Source organism: Mirounga leonina, unplaced genomic scaffold (genome assembly GCF_011800145.1).
Source record: "Mirounga leonina isolate KUSES-001 unplaced genomic scaffold, KU_Mleo_1.0 Mir_176, whole genome shotgun sequence".
Classification (NCBI taxonomy): Eukaryota; Metazoa; Chordata; class Mammalia; order Carnivora; family Phocidae; genus Mirounga; species Mirounga leonina.
In genome coordinates this window covers 17,270,107-17,288,246 of record NW_023270454.1, presented here as the reverse complement: position 1 = coordinate 17,288,246, position 18,140 = coordinate 17,270,107, and the positions used below count along the sequence as shown (strand labels likewise).

At 39.3% G+C, this 18,140-nt stretch overlaps 1 protein-coding gene across 3 annotated transcripts in view; it reads right to left on the bottom strand.

Annotated features, from left to right (window-relative positions):
* The window catches only part of LOC118022164 (histone PARylation factor 1), a 33,780-nt gene extending 16,090 nt beyond the window's left edge, over window positions 1-17,690 (bottom strand). For all 3 annotated transcript variants that reach the window (XM_035022717.1, XM_035022718.1, XM_035022719.1), the window contains exons 1-4: window positions 17,579-17,690; window positions 13,997-14,156; window positions 11,546-11,735; window positions 10,119-10,217 (exon numbers count right to left, since the gene is read on the bottom strand). In XM_035022717.1, coding sequence (XP_034878608.1) covers window positions 10,119-10,217; window positions 11,546-11,735; window positions 13,997-14,156; window positions 17,579-17,626 — 497 coding nt within the window. In that variant the 5' untranslated portion in view covers window positions 17,627-17,690. The remainder of the gene's footprint in view (window positions 1-10,118; window positions 10,218-11,545; window positions 11,736-13,996; window positions 14,157-17,578) is intronic.
* Window positions 17,691-18,140: the final 450 nt, after the last annotated feature.

Below are 18,140 nucleotides of genomic sequence, written 5' to 3'. Positions count from 1 at the left end.
GGAAAACAGTATGTAGATACCGAAAAGAATTTTTTAAAAAGAGCCAGAGGATACTTAAAATACTTAAGATCAGCAGATTTTTTTCAAATGTTATCTACAAATTTGTGTTAAGGTAAATTTAGAAACTACAAAAGGAAATCAAAGCTATTTTATAAGCTTATACAAAAGCACAATCCAAAATAATTTTATTTATTTATTTTTTTAGAGAGAGTGCACACAAGCATGGGGAGGGGCAGAGGGAGAAAGAGAATCCCAAGCAGGCTCCATGCCCAACACAGAGCCTGTCGTGGGGCTCATCTCATGACACTGAGATCACGACCCAAGCCGAAATCAAGACTTGGATGCTTAACCAACTGAGCCACCCAGGCACCCCTGAAATAATTTTAAAGTATGTGAAAAGTACAATACATTAATGCCAGTTACAGAAATAATTTCATGTTTTATCATAGGCAGGTTAAGACTTTGCCAGCAGAAGAAGGTCAAGTGTAAAACGGAGAGCTGGAAGCAGCACTCAGTTGGACACAGAACTCAAACCCCTTCCTCTATAGCCACCTCTAGACACCCAGGAGGAAACTTGCCTCTCTTCACCGCTAACATTTGACAGTTTGCTACAGGCTGGGCACTGTAAAGAGCCTAGAACATTTAGAGTGGGTGCTATTCTTATCCCCATTTTACAAATAAGGAAACTGAGTCACACAGGATTATCAACCTACCCAGTTCATAGAATTAGTATGAGTAGATTAAGTGCACAGAATCCAAGACCACCAAAATCACTGTCTTCAGATTACAGTACATATATTACACCTAATGTTACCTTCAATCTTAACCAGCTGTATATCAAGAGAATGTATTTACATTAACCATAACAAGCAAATTGATTATGTCAGGCCTAGGTGAATCAATCTTTATGTCTTCCTTACCCTGTCTGGCATATGGGCATATAGGCCTTCAAGTACTCTGTGCCACCTGTTTTCATACTTCCATGCACATACTATTCCCTTGCCTAGAACACCTTTCTTCACATTCTTTTTTTTTTTTAAGATTTTGTTTATTTATTTGACAGAGAGAGACAGAGCGAGAGAGGGAACACAAGCAAGGGGAGTGGGAGAGGGAGAAGCAGGCTTCCCGTGGAGCAGGGAGCCCGATGCGGGGCTTGATCCCAGGACCCTGGGACCATGACCTGAGCCGAAGGCAGACGCTTAACGACTGGGCCACTCAGGTGAGACCTCTTCCCATTCTTTTAGTAAGTTCTTATACATTCATCGAGGTCTAGGTAAAATATCCTTTCTATGAAGACTTCCACCACTATTTAAGGCACTTAGTAGTTGTCTTCCTGTACTTATCCCATTATTATGACTATTTCTGTATCAGTTTATTAAGTTTTGATCTCTTGGCTTCAAACCTACCCTCCAATACCCTGCTTTGTGATGCTTACAGTTGAAATATGCAAACTGAAACAACCACCATGAACATTTTATACTCTGTTACATTAAATCTGCTGGGATATACCTTGGACTGAATGAATCCTTCAGTGGTCATTTGGAAAATATTGGTTCAGTAAGTTATGCAGATCTTACAAATTTAAAAATTTTTCACTTTATCAAATTCTCTCCATTATAGAAATTGAAGATGACACAAACAAATGGAAAGACATTCCCATGCTCATGTATTGGAAGAACAAATATTGTTAAAATGTCCATACTACCCAAAGCAATCTACAGATTTAATGCAATCCCTATCAAAATATCAACAGCATTTTTCACAGAACTAGAACAAACAATCCTAAAATTTGTTACAGAACCACGAATGACCACAGATAGCCAAAGGAATCTTGAAAAAGAAAAACAAAGCCGGAGGTATCACAATTCCGGATTTCAAGTTATACTACAAAACTGTTGTAATCAAAATAGTATGGTACTGCCTTAAGAATAGACACAGATCAGTGGAACAGAATAGAAAGCCCAGAAATAGACCCAAAATTGTATGGTCAATTAATCTTCAACAAAGAAGGCAGGAATATGCAGTGGGGGAAAAAGTCCCTTCAACAAATGGTGCTGGGAAAACTGGACAGCTATCTGCAAAAGAATGAAACTAACTGGACCACTTTCTTACACCATAGACAAAAATAAACTCAAAATGGCTTAAGGTCCTAAATGTGAGACCTCAAACCATAAAATTCCTAGGAAAGAGCACAGGTAATAATTTTTCTGACATCGGCTGTAACAACAGCTTTCTAGATAGGTCCCCTGAGGCAAGGGGAAAAAAAGCAAAAATGAACTACTGGGACTACATCAAAATGAAAAGCTTCAGCACAGGAAAGGAAAAAATCAACAAAACTAAAAGACAAGCTATTGAATGGGAGAAGATATTTGCAAATGACATATCTGATAAAGGGTTGGTATCTAAAATATATAAAGAGCTTATACAGCTCAACACCCAAAACACAAATAATCCAATTAAAAAACAGGCAGAAGACATGAACAGACCTTTCTCAAAAGAAGACATACAGATGGCCAACAGACACATGAAAAGATGCTCAACATCACTCATCAAGGAAATGCACATCAAAACTACAATGAGGGGTACCTGGCTGGCTCAGTCAGAAGGGCATGTGACTCTTGATCTTGGGGTTGTGAGTTTGAGCCCCATGCTGGGTGTAGAGATTACATACACATATACATACATACAAATACACGTACATAAATAAATAAAATGAGATACCACCTCACACCAATCAGAATGGCTAAAATCACCAACACAGAAACAAGTGTTGGTGAGGACATGGATAAACAGGAACCCTCATGCACTGTTAGTGGGAATGCAAACCGGTGCAGGCCCTGTGGAAAACAGTATGGAGGATCCTCAAAAAATTAAAAATAAAATTACCATATGATCTAGTAAGCACACCACTTGGTATTTACCCAAAGAACACTAATTTGAAGGGATATATATACCCCCCTATATGTTTACTGCAGCATTATTTACAATAGCTGAATTATGGAAGCAGTCCATGTGTCCATCGATAGAAGAATGGATAAAGAAGATGTGGTACATATATACCATGGAATATTATTCAGCCCTAAAAAAGAATGAAATCCTTGCCAACAACATGGATGGATCTAGGGAGTATAATGTTAAGTGAAATAAGCCAGTCAGAGAAAGACAAATACCTTATGATTTCACTCATATATGGAATTTAAGAAACAAATGAACAAAGGGGTAAAAAGACAAACCAAAAAAACCTAGATCCTTAATTATAAAGAACAAATGGATGGTCACAAGGGAGGTGCTGGTGGGGGAATATGTAAAGGGAATTAAGAGTACACTTATCTTGATGAGCACAGAGTAATATATGGAATTGCTGAAGGACTCTAGTACACTTGACACTAATATAACGCTATGTTAACTACACTGGAATTAAAATAAAATTTAAAAAATAAAATATTCTCTCCATTATGTCATAATGTGAAAAAAAAATCTCATTAAAAAGTTTTTAGGTAATGAGAAGTGATCAAGTTCACAATGGTGGCTACACCATTAGAGTTAAGTTTCCTTAACTCTAATTTTTGCTTTTGAAATCTTAAATTTTATCACTGACAACAAATATAGTCACAGTTGTTTTCTTGGCTCATTTGAGAAAATGTCTGCCAAATACCCATGTCAGAACATCCAGTTTGTCAGTCACTCTGTCAAGTAAGTGAAGTTCAGCTCCCAACTCAATCTCACAAGACCATTTTCCTTGAGACAGACCTTAACATTTGAGTATGCAGATGTGCTTTCCATGTACTTCCCATTTCATCACATGAAATGTTAAACAAATGTGTGTACTCAATGGTAGAGATCTAATATCTTTACTGCTTCATCACTGAGCTTCTTAAATGACATTCGCATTATATTACTGCTGTGAGTAATACAATGACAACTGCAAATCTGGTGCCACCGCCTTGATTTCTGCCAACGTACCATCAGTATTACCCACCATTACCTTTGTGCCACTGGTGCAAAAATGACATATTATCACAAATAGTTTTGAACTCACAGGCCTGGTAAAAAAGTGTTAGGCACCTCTGGGAGTCCACACACCACTGTTTGATAACTGCTGTTTAGATTATGGCTGCAAACCTGAATATGTATCAGAATCTCCTGGATTACTGGTTAAAAGTACTCTGAGCTTGACACGTCTCCAAAGGCAAGGGAACCAAGGACAAAAATGAACTATTGGGACTTCATCAAGATAAAAAGCTCTGCACAGCAAAGGAAACAGTTGACAAAACCAAAAGACAACTGATAGAATGGGAGAAGATATATGCAAATGACATATCAGATAAAGGGCTAGTATCCAAAATCTATAAAGAACTTATCAAACTCAACACCCAAAGAACAAGTAATCCAATCAAGAAATGGGCAGAAGACATGAACAGACATTTCTGCAATAGACAGATGAAAAAATGCTCAACAGCACTCGGCATCAAGGAAATACAAATCAAAACCTCAATGAGATACCACCTCACGCTGGTCAGAATGGCTAAAATTAACAAGTCAGGAAACGACAAGGATGAGGGGAGAAAGAGGAACCTTCTTACACTGTTAGTGGGAATGCAAGCTGGTACAGCCACTCTGGAAAACAGTATGGAGGTTCCTCAAAAAGTTGAAAACAGGGGGCGCCTGGGTGGCTCAGTCGTTAGGCGTCTGCCTTCGGCTCAGGTCACGATCCCAGGGTCCTGGGATCGAGCCCCGCATCGGGCTCCCTGCTCCGCGGGAAGCCTGCTTCTCCCTCTCCCACTCCCCTTGCTTGTGTTCCCTCTCTCGCTGTGTCTCTCTCTGTCAAATAAATAAATAAAATCTTTAAAAAAAAAAAAAAAGGTTGAAAACAGAGCTACCCTAAGACCCAGTAATTGCACTACTGGGTATTTACCCCCAAAATGCAAATGTAGTGATCTGAAGGGGCACCTGCACCCCAATGTTTATAGCAGCAATGTCCACAAAAGCCAAACTATGGAAAGAGCCCAGATGTCCACTGACAGATGAATGGATAAAGAAGATATGATGGTATATTATATAATGGAATATTACGCAGCCATCAAAAAACGAAATCTTGTGATTTGCAATGACATGGATGGAACTAGAGGGTATTATGCTAAGCAAAATAAGTCAATCAGAGAAAGACAATTATCATATAATTTCACTGATATGTGGAATTTTTTTTTTTTAAAGATTTATTTATTTATTTGAGAGAGCGAGAATGAGAGAGAGTACATGAGAGGGGGGAGGGTCAGAGGGAGAAGCAGGCTCCCCGCCGAGCAGGGAGCCCGATGCGGGACTCGATCCAGGGACTCCAGGATCATGACCTGAGCTGAAGGCAGTCGCTTAACCAACTGAGCCACCCAGGCACCCTGATATGTGGAATTTAAGAAACAAAACAGAGAGCCCTCAAAAAATTAAAAATAGAGCTACCCTATGACCCAACAATTGCACTACTGGGAATTTACCCCAAAGACACAGATGTAGTGAAAAGAAGGGCTATACGCACCCCAATGTTCATAGCAGCAAGGTCCACAACAGCCAAACTATGGAAAGAGCTGAGATGCCCTTCAACAGATGAATGGATAAAGAAGATGTGGTCCATACATACAATGGAATATTACTCAGCCATCAGAAAGGATGAATACCCAACTTTTACATCAACATGGATGGGACTGGAGGAGATCATGCTAAGTGAAATGAGTCAAGCAGAGAAAATCAATTATCATACGGTTTCACTTATTTGTGAAACATAAGGAATAGCATGGAGGACATTAGGAGAAGGGAAAAATGAAGGGGGGGAATCGGAGGGAGAGATGAACCATGAGAGACTATGGACTCTGAGAAACAAACTGAGGGTTTTAGAGGGGAGGAAGGTGGGGGGATAGGTTTACCCAGTGATGGGTATTAAGGAGGGCATGTACTGCATGGAGCACTGAGTTTTATGTGAAAACAATGAATCATGGATCACTACATCAAAAACTAATGATGTATGGTGACTAACATAATAAAATAAAGTTAAAAAACAAAACAAAACAGAGGATCATAGGGGAAGAGAAGAAAAAAATGAAACTAGATGAAACCAGAGAGGGAGACAAACCATAAAAGACTCTTAATCATAGGAAACAGTTTTGAGGATTGCTGGAGGGGAGGAGGGTGGAGGGAATGGGGTAACTGAGTGATAGACATTATGGAGGGCATGTGAGGTAATGAGCACTGGTTGTTACAATATAAGACTGATGGATCACTGACCTCTACCCCTGAAACCAATAATACATTATATGTTAATTAAAAAAATTATAAGCACATATTATCAATAACTATTGTAATCAATGGAATTTTGAACAAATATAATCAAGAAAATGAAATTAAAAAAAAAAAAGTACTCAGAACTTATGTCTGAAAATCACTGCCTATAGTAATAAATCCATATTACCCAGTATAGCAAGGTAGGGTGGCAGAAAATGTGGGGGCAGCAGGCAAAAGGAAAAAAGATTATTTAACAAGTTGACCCATGATGAGGTACTGGCCACATTTATTCTTTTACTAAGTACCAAATGTTTTACATTGTTTTGGGGCCTGCACAAAGTAAGCATTCATTAAATGAATGTTCACTCATTTCAAATGTTCATTTAAACTTAATTAAAATTATAGAAGTATAATTTTTGGCTACATTTAGATATACTCATAACACGTATTTTAAAAAGACATTCCTGAGTCCTAGTCTAGATGTACTGAAGTGGCATCTCTAGAAGTAAGTCCTGTAGAGCTCAAGGTAAAGTACCTTTAACCAGTAACTCATGAAGTTCTGATACACAGGTTTGAAACCATTAACTAAATATCAGTTATCAAAGAATGGTCTGGGGACCCTGTGGGGTCCCTGAAACCTTGCAGGAGGTCTGTGAGGTCAAAACTACTGCTACAATCATTTTAGAGGGGGAAAAAAAATGAAAAGAAAAAAATTCTTAATTTTTGTGGTCCAAAGATAAATATTTTATAGACCATATGAAAATGGAATCATCCATATTCTTTTATTTGACCTCTTCACATAATATGATAAAAATTTTTCCATATCAACAAATCAATAACCTGGTATTATAGTGTACTGACATTCCATATTTACCTAATTTTCTCCAGTTTTTCATTTTTATAAATAATCTCTAATATATACATATACCTGTGTACCTGTCCAAAATTTCTTTAGATAAATAGCGAGGGTTGCCGGGGTGGCTTAGTCGGTTAAGCCACTGACTCTTGATTTTGGCTCAGGTCATGATCTCGGGGTTGTGGGATCGAGCCCTGAATTGGGCTCCGTGCTCAGCGTGGAGTCTGCTAGTCCTCTCCCTCTGCTCCTCCCCGACTTGTGCACGTGCACACGCTCTCTCACTCAAATAAATAAATAAAATCTTAAAAAAGATAAATAGCTAGAAATGGAATTGCTGATTTAAGGATATAAATGTTTACTTAGCTCAATACCTGGCAATGTTAATTATTTGTCAAGAAATCTTTTTTTTTTTTTTAGGATTTTATTTATTTATTTGACAGAGAGAGAGAGAGCACAAGCAGGGGGAGTGGCAGGCAGAGGCAGAGGAAGACGCATGCTCCCCGCAGAGCAGAATGCGGGGCTCGATCCCAGGACCCCAGGATCACGACCTGAGCCCAAGGCAGACGCTTAACCGACTAAGCCACCCAGGTGCCCCGAGAAATCTTTAAAAAATATTTAAATAACCTTATTCCAACTGCTCTCTATAAAGGCTGTTTTTTTTTTTTTAAAGATTTTATTTATTTATTTGAGAGAGAATGAGAGAGAGAGAGAGAGCATGAGAGGGGGGAGGGTCAGAGGGAGAAGCAGACTCCCTGCTGAGCAGGGAGCCCGATGCGGGACTCCCGGGACTCCAGGATCATGACCTGAGCCGAAGGCAGTAGCTTAACCAACTGAGCCACCCAGGCGCCCCTCTATAAAGGTTTTAATTAACACTTCTACCAGTAAGATTTCTTACATCCTAACCATCAATGAGTATTACCATCCTCTAATCTTTACCAATTTTTGCTGGCTGAATTTGTATTTCTTTGGCTATTATTATTTTTAAAGATTTTATTTATTAATTTGAGAGACAGAGCATGAGCGGGGGGTGGTGGGGATAGGGGCAGAGGCAGAGGGAGAAGCAGACTCCCTGCTGAGCAAGGAGCCTGACATGGGGCTCTTTCCCAGGACCCTGAGTTCATGACCTGAGCCTAAGGCAGATGCTTAACTGACTGAGCCCAGGCACCCTTTTCTTTGGCTATTATTAAATCTTACACAAAGAGAACCAGTTTCTCTGGGCATAAAAATAATTTATTACAAGTGGTCTTCCTTAAAAAGACCTTATTCAGGTTGATACAGAAATAAACTAAGTGTTCTCATTAGTTCATTTAAGAAAAGGAAGGAAATAACATTAAGTACTCAAATACTTCCTGGTCGTCACCTAAATTATAAATTAATCACCAATGTTTTTTGTTTTTCTTTTTTCCTTTTGTGTTCTCCAATAAGCTAAAAAACAAAACAAAACAGAACAAAACAAAAACCCCGAACAGTCTTGGATTATTTTAGACAACCACTGTATCTTTCTTTTTTAAAAAGATTTTTAGTAAGACTAATAGACTAATGAAAAATTAGGCATTTTTGCATGCCCAAGTATTTGGAGAATGAATCAATTATTTATGGAGCATCTATTACAGGGCAGGTACTGCGCACAAGGAAAAGTCTTTCTGCCCTCATGGGACTTGTATGTTAATGTGAGAGACAGACAATAACTATAGTTTCTAATAAAGATACCACCAATTTAAACTGAATAAATCTAAACAGCTTAAAAGAGTAATAAATTATAAATAACAAGAAACATTTTATAAAAAACTTAAGAGGTATCAGGAGACAAAGAACTGTTTTTGGACATCTACCATACAGTTGCTCTTTTGGATACATGGGTTGGTATGTAGCAGTCTAGAGGGGGCACTGGCTGACTTAGTTTAAATTCTGTTTACTGCAAATTGGCACTGTTAAGTCACAGAGAATGTAAGTCTTTTTTAAATAGGGTATTAAAAGACGTCACAGAAAACATGGCCTACTTATAGCTAAGTTGACAAAGATGGCTTTCTTCATTTTATTACAACATGAACCGCCCAGCTGGGGTGAGAAGCTTCAAATCATGTCTGTGGCTGGCAGAGTGTGGACTGGCTCACGAGGCTCCACTCCGAACCCCCTTCACAGAAGAGCTTGCTACACCTCCCAGACTACTCTTCAGCTCAGGCTCCATGTGGGGCCTAGCTTCTCTCAAACAGAAACAATTCCTTGAAAACTGAAAGGCAGGAAGAGATACTAGGTGGAGACTGTGTGTCTGTTTTTACCAGTGAGTCCAGTTAAGGGCATCCGAGGTTCTGCAGCAGGGGCAGCGGAGATTTCAGCGCCTGGTCCTTAGCTTCCTTCCCAGTGAGAGACAGAGACAGGGCACCCCTCTTACTACCACAGGTTAAATCCAAGACAGTGTGGTCCTAGAGCCACTCACGGCAGCGGACCTTGACTTCTCAGCTTCCTGGTGGTGGCAGAGCGAGCCGGTGCTGCCACACAACCGGCGCTCCGGGAGACTCAGTCAGCTCCACTGAACCTCCCAAGGATTTCAGGAGCACCTGACTTTTTTTTTTTTAATTCTAGTGTAGTCAACATATAGTGTTATATTAGTTTCAGGTGTGTGATTCAACAATTTACGAGCACCTGGTTTTACTGTATTAAATCTTTGTTAGAACAATGGGTTCTTATAATGAACTCTTGAGGATGCTGTTTAAAATGTCTAAAAAAATCTTTTGGTTTTGCTATGGGACTAATGAAGTCAAGATAAAGTAATCTTTTCCTTAAATAAAATAAGTAATTACATAAGAGGTATTTTTTTTGGTGAAAAGTTGCAGAAGTGTGGATAAGAGTATCTGCAAAAGTCATGGACATGATCTTTAGAAATCTAAAATTTTGGAGTTACCTCAATGTCCCTCAGTGATGGACTGAGAGAGTAGTATAAAAATTGTAAACAAATATTATAAATAGGAAAGGGATTAAAATATTTTCTTACTTGATTGCAGCAAACACATTATCTCCACTTTGAACAATTATGCAGTTTTTCTTTGCTTCATTTGTACCAACATATACAGGAAGTTCATCAGGAGAATCCCTGTTTAAGCAAAAGATATTAAAAATTTAGCTGCCCATAATCTATCTGGCAAGTAGAATTTTAGGCTTATACACAACAATTTATGTCTGTAGGTTTTTAAGAAATTGGGACAAATTTGCCAGGTTCCTAAGAAACTTAAGCTCTAAGTTTCTTAGGAATATCTACAACAAATCTTACTTATATAATAGATCCTAAAATTAAAATTCTTAGACCTAGTTACTTTTATACCTAAATACAAAGAAAGGGGGAATAAGGCCTGTCAAAAGGAGGGAAAATTATATGCGATCCTCTCTACCAGTTTTATAGTCTGTGGACAAAAAAAAAAAAAGGTGGAGAAACTATATATATATATATATATATATAAATCCTTTTATTTTACAATCAAGGAAACACTGAGAGATAAAATGACTCAGCCAAGGTCCTAGTAAGTTAATGGCAAAGCCAAAAGCAGAATTCATATAACTCAATCCTCAGCCCTGTGTGCATTCTATGGTACCACAATCCTTCTTGCTAGGCATGTTCCTTCTACTTCCTCTATTATCCTACAGTTAATCCTTAAACAACAGCATCTCTACTGGTAGAAGTGGACAAGGTATTTTTATCTCTCAAGCTACTTCTATTTCTTAACATTCCAAGCATCTTGCATGTATCCATTTAATCCTTTTTTTTTTTTTTTTTGGAGAGAGAGAGAGAGCGTGCACAAGCACAGGGAACGGCAGGCAGAGGGAGAGGGAGAAGCAGACTCCCCGCTGAGCAGGGAGCCCGATGCAGGACTTGATCCCAGGACTCTGGGATCATGATCTGAGCCGAAGGCAGACGTTTAACCGACTGAGCCATCCAGGCACCCCCCCCCCCCATTTAATTCTCTTAATATTCCTGTTAGGTATGTACAATTATTATCCTCATTTTTACAAGAGGAAACTGAGTCACAGAAAGTCACAATGACTAAAGATGACCAGCACACAGTCTCTCAGATAATAGAACCACTCTGACTCCAAAGCACATTCTTAATTCTATGGCCCCTGGAAGCACATGGCTAACTTAAGTCATGGCAACTCCAGATTATCTTCCTTGCGCTAAAAGAGCGCTCCCAAACCCAAAAGGTAAAAAAAAGTTTATAACCACAAAGGAAAAACCAGTGAGGTTCAACTTAAAGAGTTCACTCATCCTAAGGCAGGTTAGAATGGTAATATCAAGAACATCAGATGCCTATGTATCCACCAATAAGAGGAAAATATGTCCTTCATCTTGGGTGAGTCCAGTGAATGTCTATTCATACTCACTAGAAGGCCCAGTAGCTGCATTTTAGAGAAGAAAAGATCCTTTACCTGAAATACCCCATGTGGAATTGAGTTTTATTATCTCCAATAATAATGGTCTGGAACTCAGGAGGATCATAGTAAAATCTCCAGTGAAGGTTAAAATTCAGGCTTGCTGATTTTTTCTTCATTTTATGTTTTCCGGCAAGGATATCATAAGGACCCACTAATCGAAGTCCAAGGGTTGTGGAAAGTGAATCTATAAATTAAGTAAGTTTATTTAGACAGAAACTTTCTGAAGGCAGACAGGAAATAATGTCTTTTATTTGTAAACTATTTCTAAGCAATTTTCTTAAAAAAAAAAACGCTTCCAAACTAAAAGAGCTTCAGTTACATTTGAAGACAGTTATAAATACTCAATGAAAAATCAGAGCAATGAAAATGTGGCACTTACATTTAAGATTTTCTATTAAATTTATCACTGATTACATTTCAAACATACTGCTATTTCTTATTTTGGCCAAAGTAAGACTGTTTTGTATTCTCATGGGCACATAAGAGCTTCGAACACTTACCTTGTCTCATTACTATGTTGTTGTTAGCCTCAAATATTTGTAGCACACCCATATTAAGGGAGAGACAAGATAGACAGTAAGTGAATGTGCATTAAGTAGGGTAAACAGTTTATTTAATAAAAAATGTATTTAATGAAAACAGTCCTTTCTCTTCCCTCTACCTCAGCTAACCATCACTCTCAATTCCCTTGTCTCTGGCCAACCCTCATCCTAGATGATTCCATCTTCTTTCTCCCTCCACAGATCACAAAGGGAGATTGCTAAATAAAACCAGAGTCATGGAATGTAAGCGTCAAACGTTTGTGTTCAAAATATGCTTTTATAACATCAGATGGGTCCTTGTTGCTTCTTTGTGAGAGAATAAGCACTCCAGGCAGGACCTGGATATGTAAGGAGGTGGGGATGGAGAGAGGAAGAAAATTCTTCGAAGCGGTAACATCATGAATAAAGGCCTAGAAACAGTTTATTTAGAAAGGGGAAAAATAGTTCAGCTTTGCTGGAGCTTAGGATAGCATACACCAATTTCTAAAGCAACAAAAAAACCTAAAGTCACCCATCTCATTAGCCTACAGGTAACAAAGTTAATAGTCTGGTATACAATAACAATGTTTTCCTCCCTGTATGAATATATATAAATATAGAGATTTTTTTTTTTAAAGATTTTATTTATTTATTTGAGACAGAGAGAATGAGAGAGAGAGAGCACATGAGAGGGGGGAGGGTCAGAGGCAGAAGCAGGCTCCCCGCCGAGCAGGGAGCCCGATGCGGGACTCGATCCAGGGACTCCAGGATCATGACCTGAGCCGAAGGCAGTCGCTTAACCAACTGAGCCACCCAGGCGCCCAATATAGAGATATTTTAAAGGAAGCAATGCTGTTTTGTAATTTTTTTTTGTTTTCCATTCGTCTTCACTTAAATTTTCTGATTATTTTTCCATGCCATTAAATATTTTCTCATAATTTCTAATAGCTGCATGATATTCCATTGATAGACATTTACTGCTTCTAATTTTTTTACTCTTCTAAACAATGCTCCAGTGAATATCTTTAACTAATACATGGTTTTTTTGTTTGTTTTTGTTTTAAGTAGGCTCCAGCATGGGGCCAACATGGGGCCTGAACTCACGACCCTGAGATCAAGACCTGAGCCAAAATCAAGAGTTGGATGCTTAACCACTGAGCCACCCAGGCACCCCTTTGCTAATAATACATGTTTGTGCAGTCATGAATATTTTTAGACAAGTTGCTGCACAGTTTAAGTGTTTTACTATTATGCCAAAATTCATTGTTATCTAATCCACACTTCCATCAGTAGTATATGGGAGTACTTCTCTCCCACCTGTGAAAACACGTGAAAAGTAACTTTGTCACAACCATTATCAGTTCTTTGTGCACCCTCTCAAAGACAGTATAAGCACAGAGAAAGTACATAAGAATATGTGTGTCGTTGACTTTTTAAAAAAATACAAATGGTAGCATACTCTATACATATTTTGTTTCTCACTTGAAATATTTCAGGCACAATATTTTATCATTATCTAAAATCTACCTTGTTCCTTTAAAACAATGAATATCCACTGATAGATATATTAATTATGGGCTTTAGGCCATTTCCCATTTTTGTTTCAATAAATATCACTGAACATAATTTTTAGTTCACCTAATCCCTAAGTTCCTAGAAGCAGAACTGCTAAGTCATACTAAAACTCCTGCCACCTATCAAAGCACTTGTTTTCTTTCAAACCCTCATCAAAGCACATTGTGAAATTATTTACCTTTGCCAGTATAACAGGTGATAGTCACATATTATTATAGCATTATTTTATATTTCTCTTAGAAACATCTTTGAAAAAGTTCATTTTCTGTGAACTGTTAAGATCCTTGGTCCAGTTTCCTACTGTCTTTTCCATTGGTAGAAGCAGGAGAATGATTCTGGAGCAACTCACCAGCTGGCTTTTCAGGATCAAGCTCTTCACAGAACTTCCAGAAGTGATAGAAATCTTCAGGCAGAGAAAGCTTATAATGATTTTCTACTTCTTTTCGAAGGTCACTGGAGACATCAGCTTCACAGGATTTACTCTTCTTCACATCAACTGTTTTTTCACACTGAAAATCAGCATACAAAACTTTGTTTCTCCAAAAGTTAACACTATTGCTCATTTTTGTTCACCCAACTCTGAGAAACATGTTTTCCTTAAAACTCTACAAATGGTACTTCTGAAAAAATCTGGGGATTCTTTTGGGCAAAGAAAAAAGGAAAACAGTGTAATACAGAGCAGTCAAGAAGGATGCACACGGCAAGTCTTTAAATGTTTCTCTAAGATAACGGAAACCGAAAATAAAAAACAAGTATAAAAGAAAAGGTGAAGAACAGGAAGAATAAGGAATAGGAAGGTTTTGCCTTCTTTGGGTAAATAGGTCATCATCCTTTTTTGTTTAAATAGATTCAGTGATCACACCAGAAGCCAACTGTCAGAAATAACTGGATAAAAGGGGATTTACCAGCTAAAATAATTATTTCAGAAAAGGCCCTTTAATGTCAGGACTAGGTTATTAAACTCAATCTCTAATATTTCTGCAATATGTTCATTGTGTAAGTACACTAGGTTTTATAATGCCTATTTGATAAATTTCTATGAAGATAAAATGCTGATGGGTGCCTGGGTGGCTCAGTCGGTTAAGCGTCTGCCTTCGGCTTGGGTCATGATCCCTTCCCAGGATCAAGTCCCATGTCAGGCTCCCTGCTCAGCAGGGGGGTCTGCTTCTCCCTTTCCCTCTCCTCCTTCTCTCTCTCTTAAATAAAATCTTAAAAAAAAAGATAAAATTCTGAGTTGGAGGTTACATATCTGTAGTTTTGTAAGTAGCAATCAGTTTTCTCTTTCTAGGAACCTAGATCCTTTCTTTTTGGATTAAGTTTCTTCCTTTTTATTCTTCCTTTCCACCTGTATCAGTGCTTCTCAACCAGGAGTGATTTTGTCTCCCAGGGGACACATGCAGTAATGTCAGAACTTTTTAGCTCTCACAAATTTAGGAGAGGGTGCTGACATTTAGTGGAGTAGAGAGAGGCCAGGGATGCTGCTACTAAGCATTCTGCAATGCACAGGGTTAGCGCCCTTAACAAACACTTAATCGGGCTCAAAATGTCTATAGTGTGAGGTTGAAAAATTCTAGATGTTTCCCATATTTATATTCTTCCATTCTCCCAGCAGGCTCAAGTTTATTGATGTTACTTTATGTATCAAAGTCTACCAATATATTTATGAATTTGATGACATACAAGAATGTTTTTGGATAACACTGTTTCTAAGAGCAGAAAAGAGAACAAATGAAAATGCCTATTGACAGGAGGATGCAAAGTTAAAGGATTTCAAACAATTGAATATTCCGCTTAGTGAAAAGGAAATAGAGCCACACAATACAGATCAGTCTTAATAGTATACTGTTGAATGAAGGAAAAAGGTCCTTGAAGTTTATATGTAGCACGATAGCCTTCTTAAATTCAAAAACAACAAATACTGTTTGTGATAAAGCTATAAAAAGGAGGCAAGGGAAACAAGGATGAGGATGGTAGCTACATAAAAGGGGGTGACAGGAAGTTAGGCAGAAAAGATAGGTGAGGAACACATGTAGAGCTATTTATTGTCAGGGTTTTAGTTCTGGGGTAGGGCAATGGGTTCACAGGTGTTTTTTATATTATTAAATAAGGTAAAAGAGGACCATGCATTGACCAATAAACAGTTTATTATGCCAAGGATTATAATGTGTCTGAGGTCATAAAAAAATTAAATTGAACAAAAAGCCTGCTGAAATATGGATGCTGATAGTAAGTAACAGTAAAAACTGTAAGTAATAATACTAAATAATAGTTATTACACACTTACCATGTGCCAGGTCATTGTTCTAAGCACTTTCTGTGAATTAACTCATAACTCCCTTATGAACTAGATACTATTATCCACATTTTACAGATGAGAAAACTGAAGTAACTTTCCTTAGGTCTAGAAAGTGGAGGAGCAGTTAAACCCCGGTGGGCCGGCTGCAAAGCACAGATTCATCCACTTAATGCTGCTTCTCCAGTTACATACAGAACAGTAGGAACATATCAAGTGCTGAGCTATCCTCCATTATGTTTTTATAGCAGTCTTTGGTTAGGCTTTCAGACTGGTTCAAACTTAAGATGTTAGAAAGAAAAGCCTTAATCTATCTTGCTGAAAGGCAGTTTTTCCTAATGACTCTTGACCCTTCTTCTTTCCAGCTGTCACCTTGGGGAAGTTACTTAACCTGTGCCTTATTTTCTCATCTACAAAAAGGACGTGTAGTACCTATATCACAGGGTTGTTAGGAGGAATAAGTTGTTGGTAAAAACACACAGAATAGTCGTAGCACATAATACTGAAATGCTAGCTTTAGCTATGGCCTCTATAGACTAATTTTCATCTTTGGGTATTTTATTTCTAATACTATCACTCAGTCAAAGCAGTTTATAGCAACTTCAATGGGAAATAAAGATTTTTTCAGCTTTGTCTTAACTCACACATTATTTCAGCATCCTCAAATCCCCAATAACTAGAATTTAGGGCAGCTGTCCCCTTCATAGGCTATACTCATCCTTTATTCTTTACCTAGAAAGCATGTCCCAATATAAGCAATGTCCAGAACAGGGCCCTCTAACAGTTAATTAAGCTCCCTGACACTGTGACATTGTCCTGCTCTATCCAGTTTATAATACAGACGGAGTAATTCTGAAAACTGTCCTTATCACAATGACACTTCTCTCCTGCCTGACTGTCCTAATTGCTACAGCAGTAGTTATAGAACTTCTGAAATCGTATAAAAGAAAGTATGAGAACGTGCACATACTTTATGCCCCCCTCCCCCTCATTAGTGCCTTTATAATCAGGTCCTTCTTTCCCATCTCCGACTCCAGCCAGGCCCAATCCCGCTGTACCCAAACATCCTCTATACTTATTTCTATTTCTTATCCCTTATGTCTCCTTTCTGCCTTCAAGAGCCATGTCCAACTTGAATTGTCCTAAAAGATTTCTTTAGCAACCCCCTGGGACTTAGATCCTCCTTCAGTGTTTCCACGGCACTTCTGACACAACAACGTTACAATGCCAAACAAAAAAATTTACAGTAAAATATATATTCACTGTGCCCAGCTTCCGCGGGCTGGGGGCTGTACGTGGGGCAGTGGCGGCACGATGCATCTTGAAACCGCGGCGCCCGGCACAGTGCCTGGCGTATAATCGGTTTCCAATCAATTTGTTGATGGTTGAACGAATGAAACATTGGTTGTCTTAATCGGTTTCCCCAGGAACCGCACCGGGAGGACGGCAGAAGATGCCAAGGCGCTAGTTCTTTGCTCCAAACCCCAGCAGAGCGGGAAACAGCGGCCCTGGCTCAGACCTCCGTTCCGGGGCACACAGCAGCCACTCAATGATTACTGGATAAATGCAACGTGCTGCCCCTTGGTGCCTTATCACCCAAAGCGCCTTGCGCATCCCACACATCCTCTGTAGCAGTACCTGCTGCCCCTCCCCGCCGGGCCTGCGCTTCCCGCCGCCGCCGGCCATTCTGTAGCTGCCGTGCCAGCGAAATCCCGCGTCTCGCCGTTGCTTCCGAGCGCCGCCGACTGCTTCCGGTTCAAGAGACTCCCATCTGAGTCCCTGCGCAGCCGCGGCCGCGCCAGTAAAGGGGAAAGGCTTCGCCTGTGCCCTGCCCCGCAAGGTCCGAGGCGGGGCCGGCGAAGCTCCGCCCACTCGCGCGCAGGGTCTGAGGGCGCTGCCGCCGGCACGCCGCCTCCCCGCCTCCCCGCGCAAGTTATCGCTGGGGGTGCTCCTGAGACCCCAGAGTCCTGAATTTGGATCCGTTAAGGTGGTCCGGACGTCCTTCTCAGGTGTTTACTAGTGGCAACACTGGGCCTCACCCAAACCCTCGTTTTTCCTTGATTTGTGTATATTTAAAAGATTAATCCTTATATTCCTCTTTTCCATCTCTCCCTCCTCCACTATGCTGTTATTGCCTGACACTAATTCATCCTTAATTATCTCTCAGAAGGAAATCAGTTTCTCTCATTGTTTCTTTGTA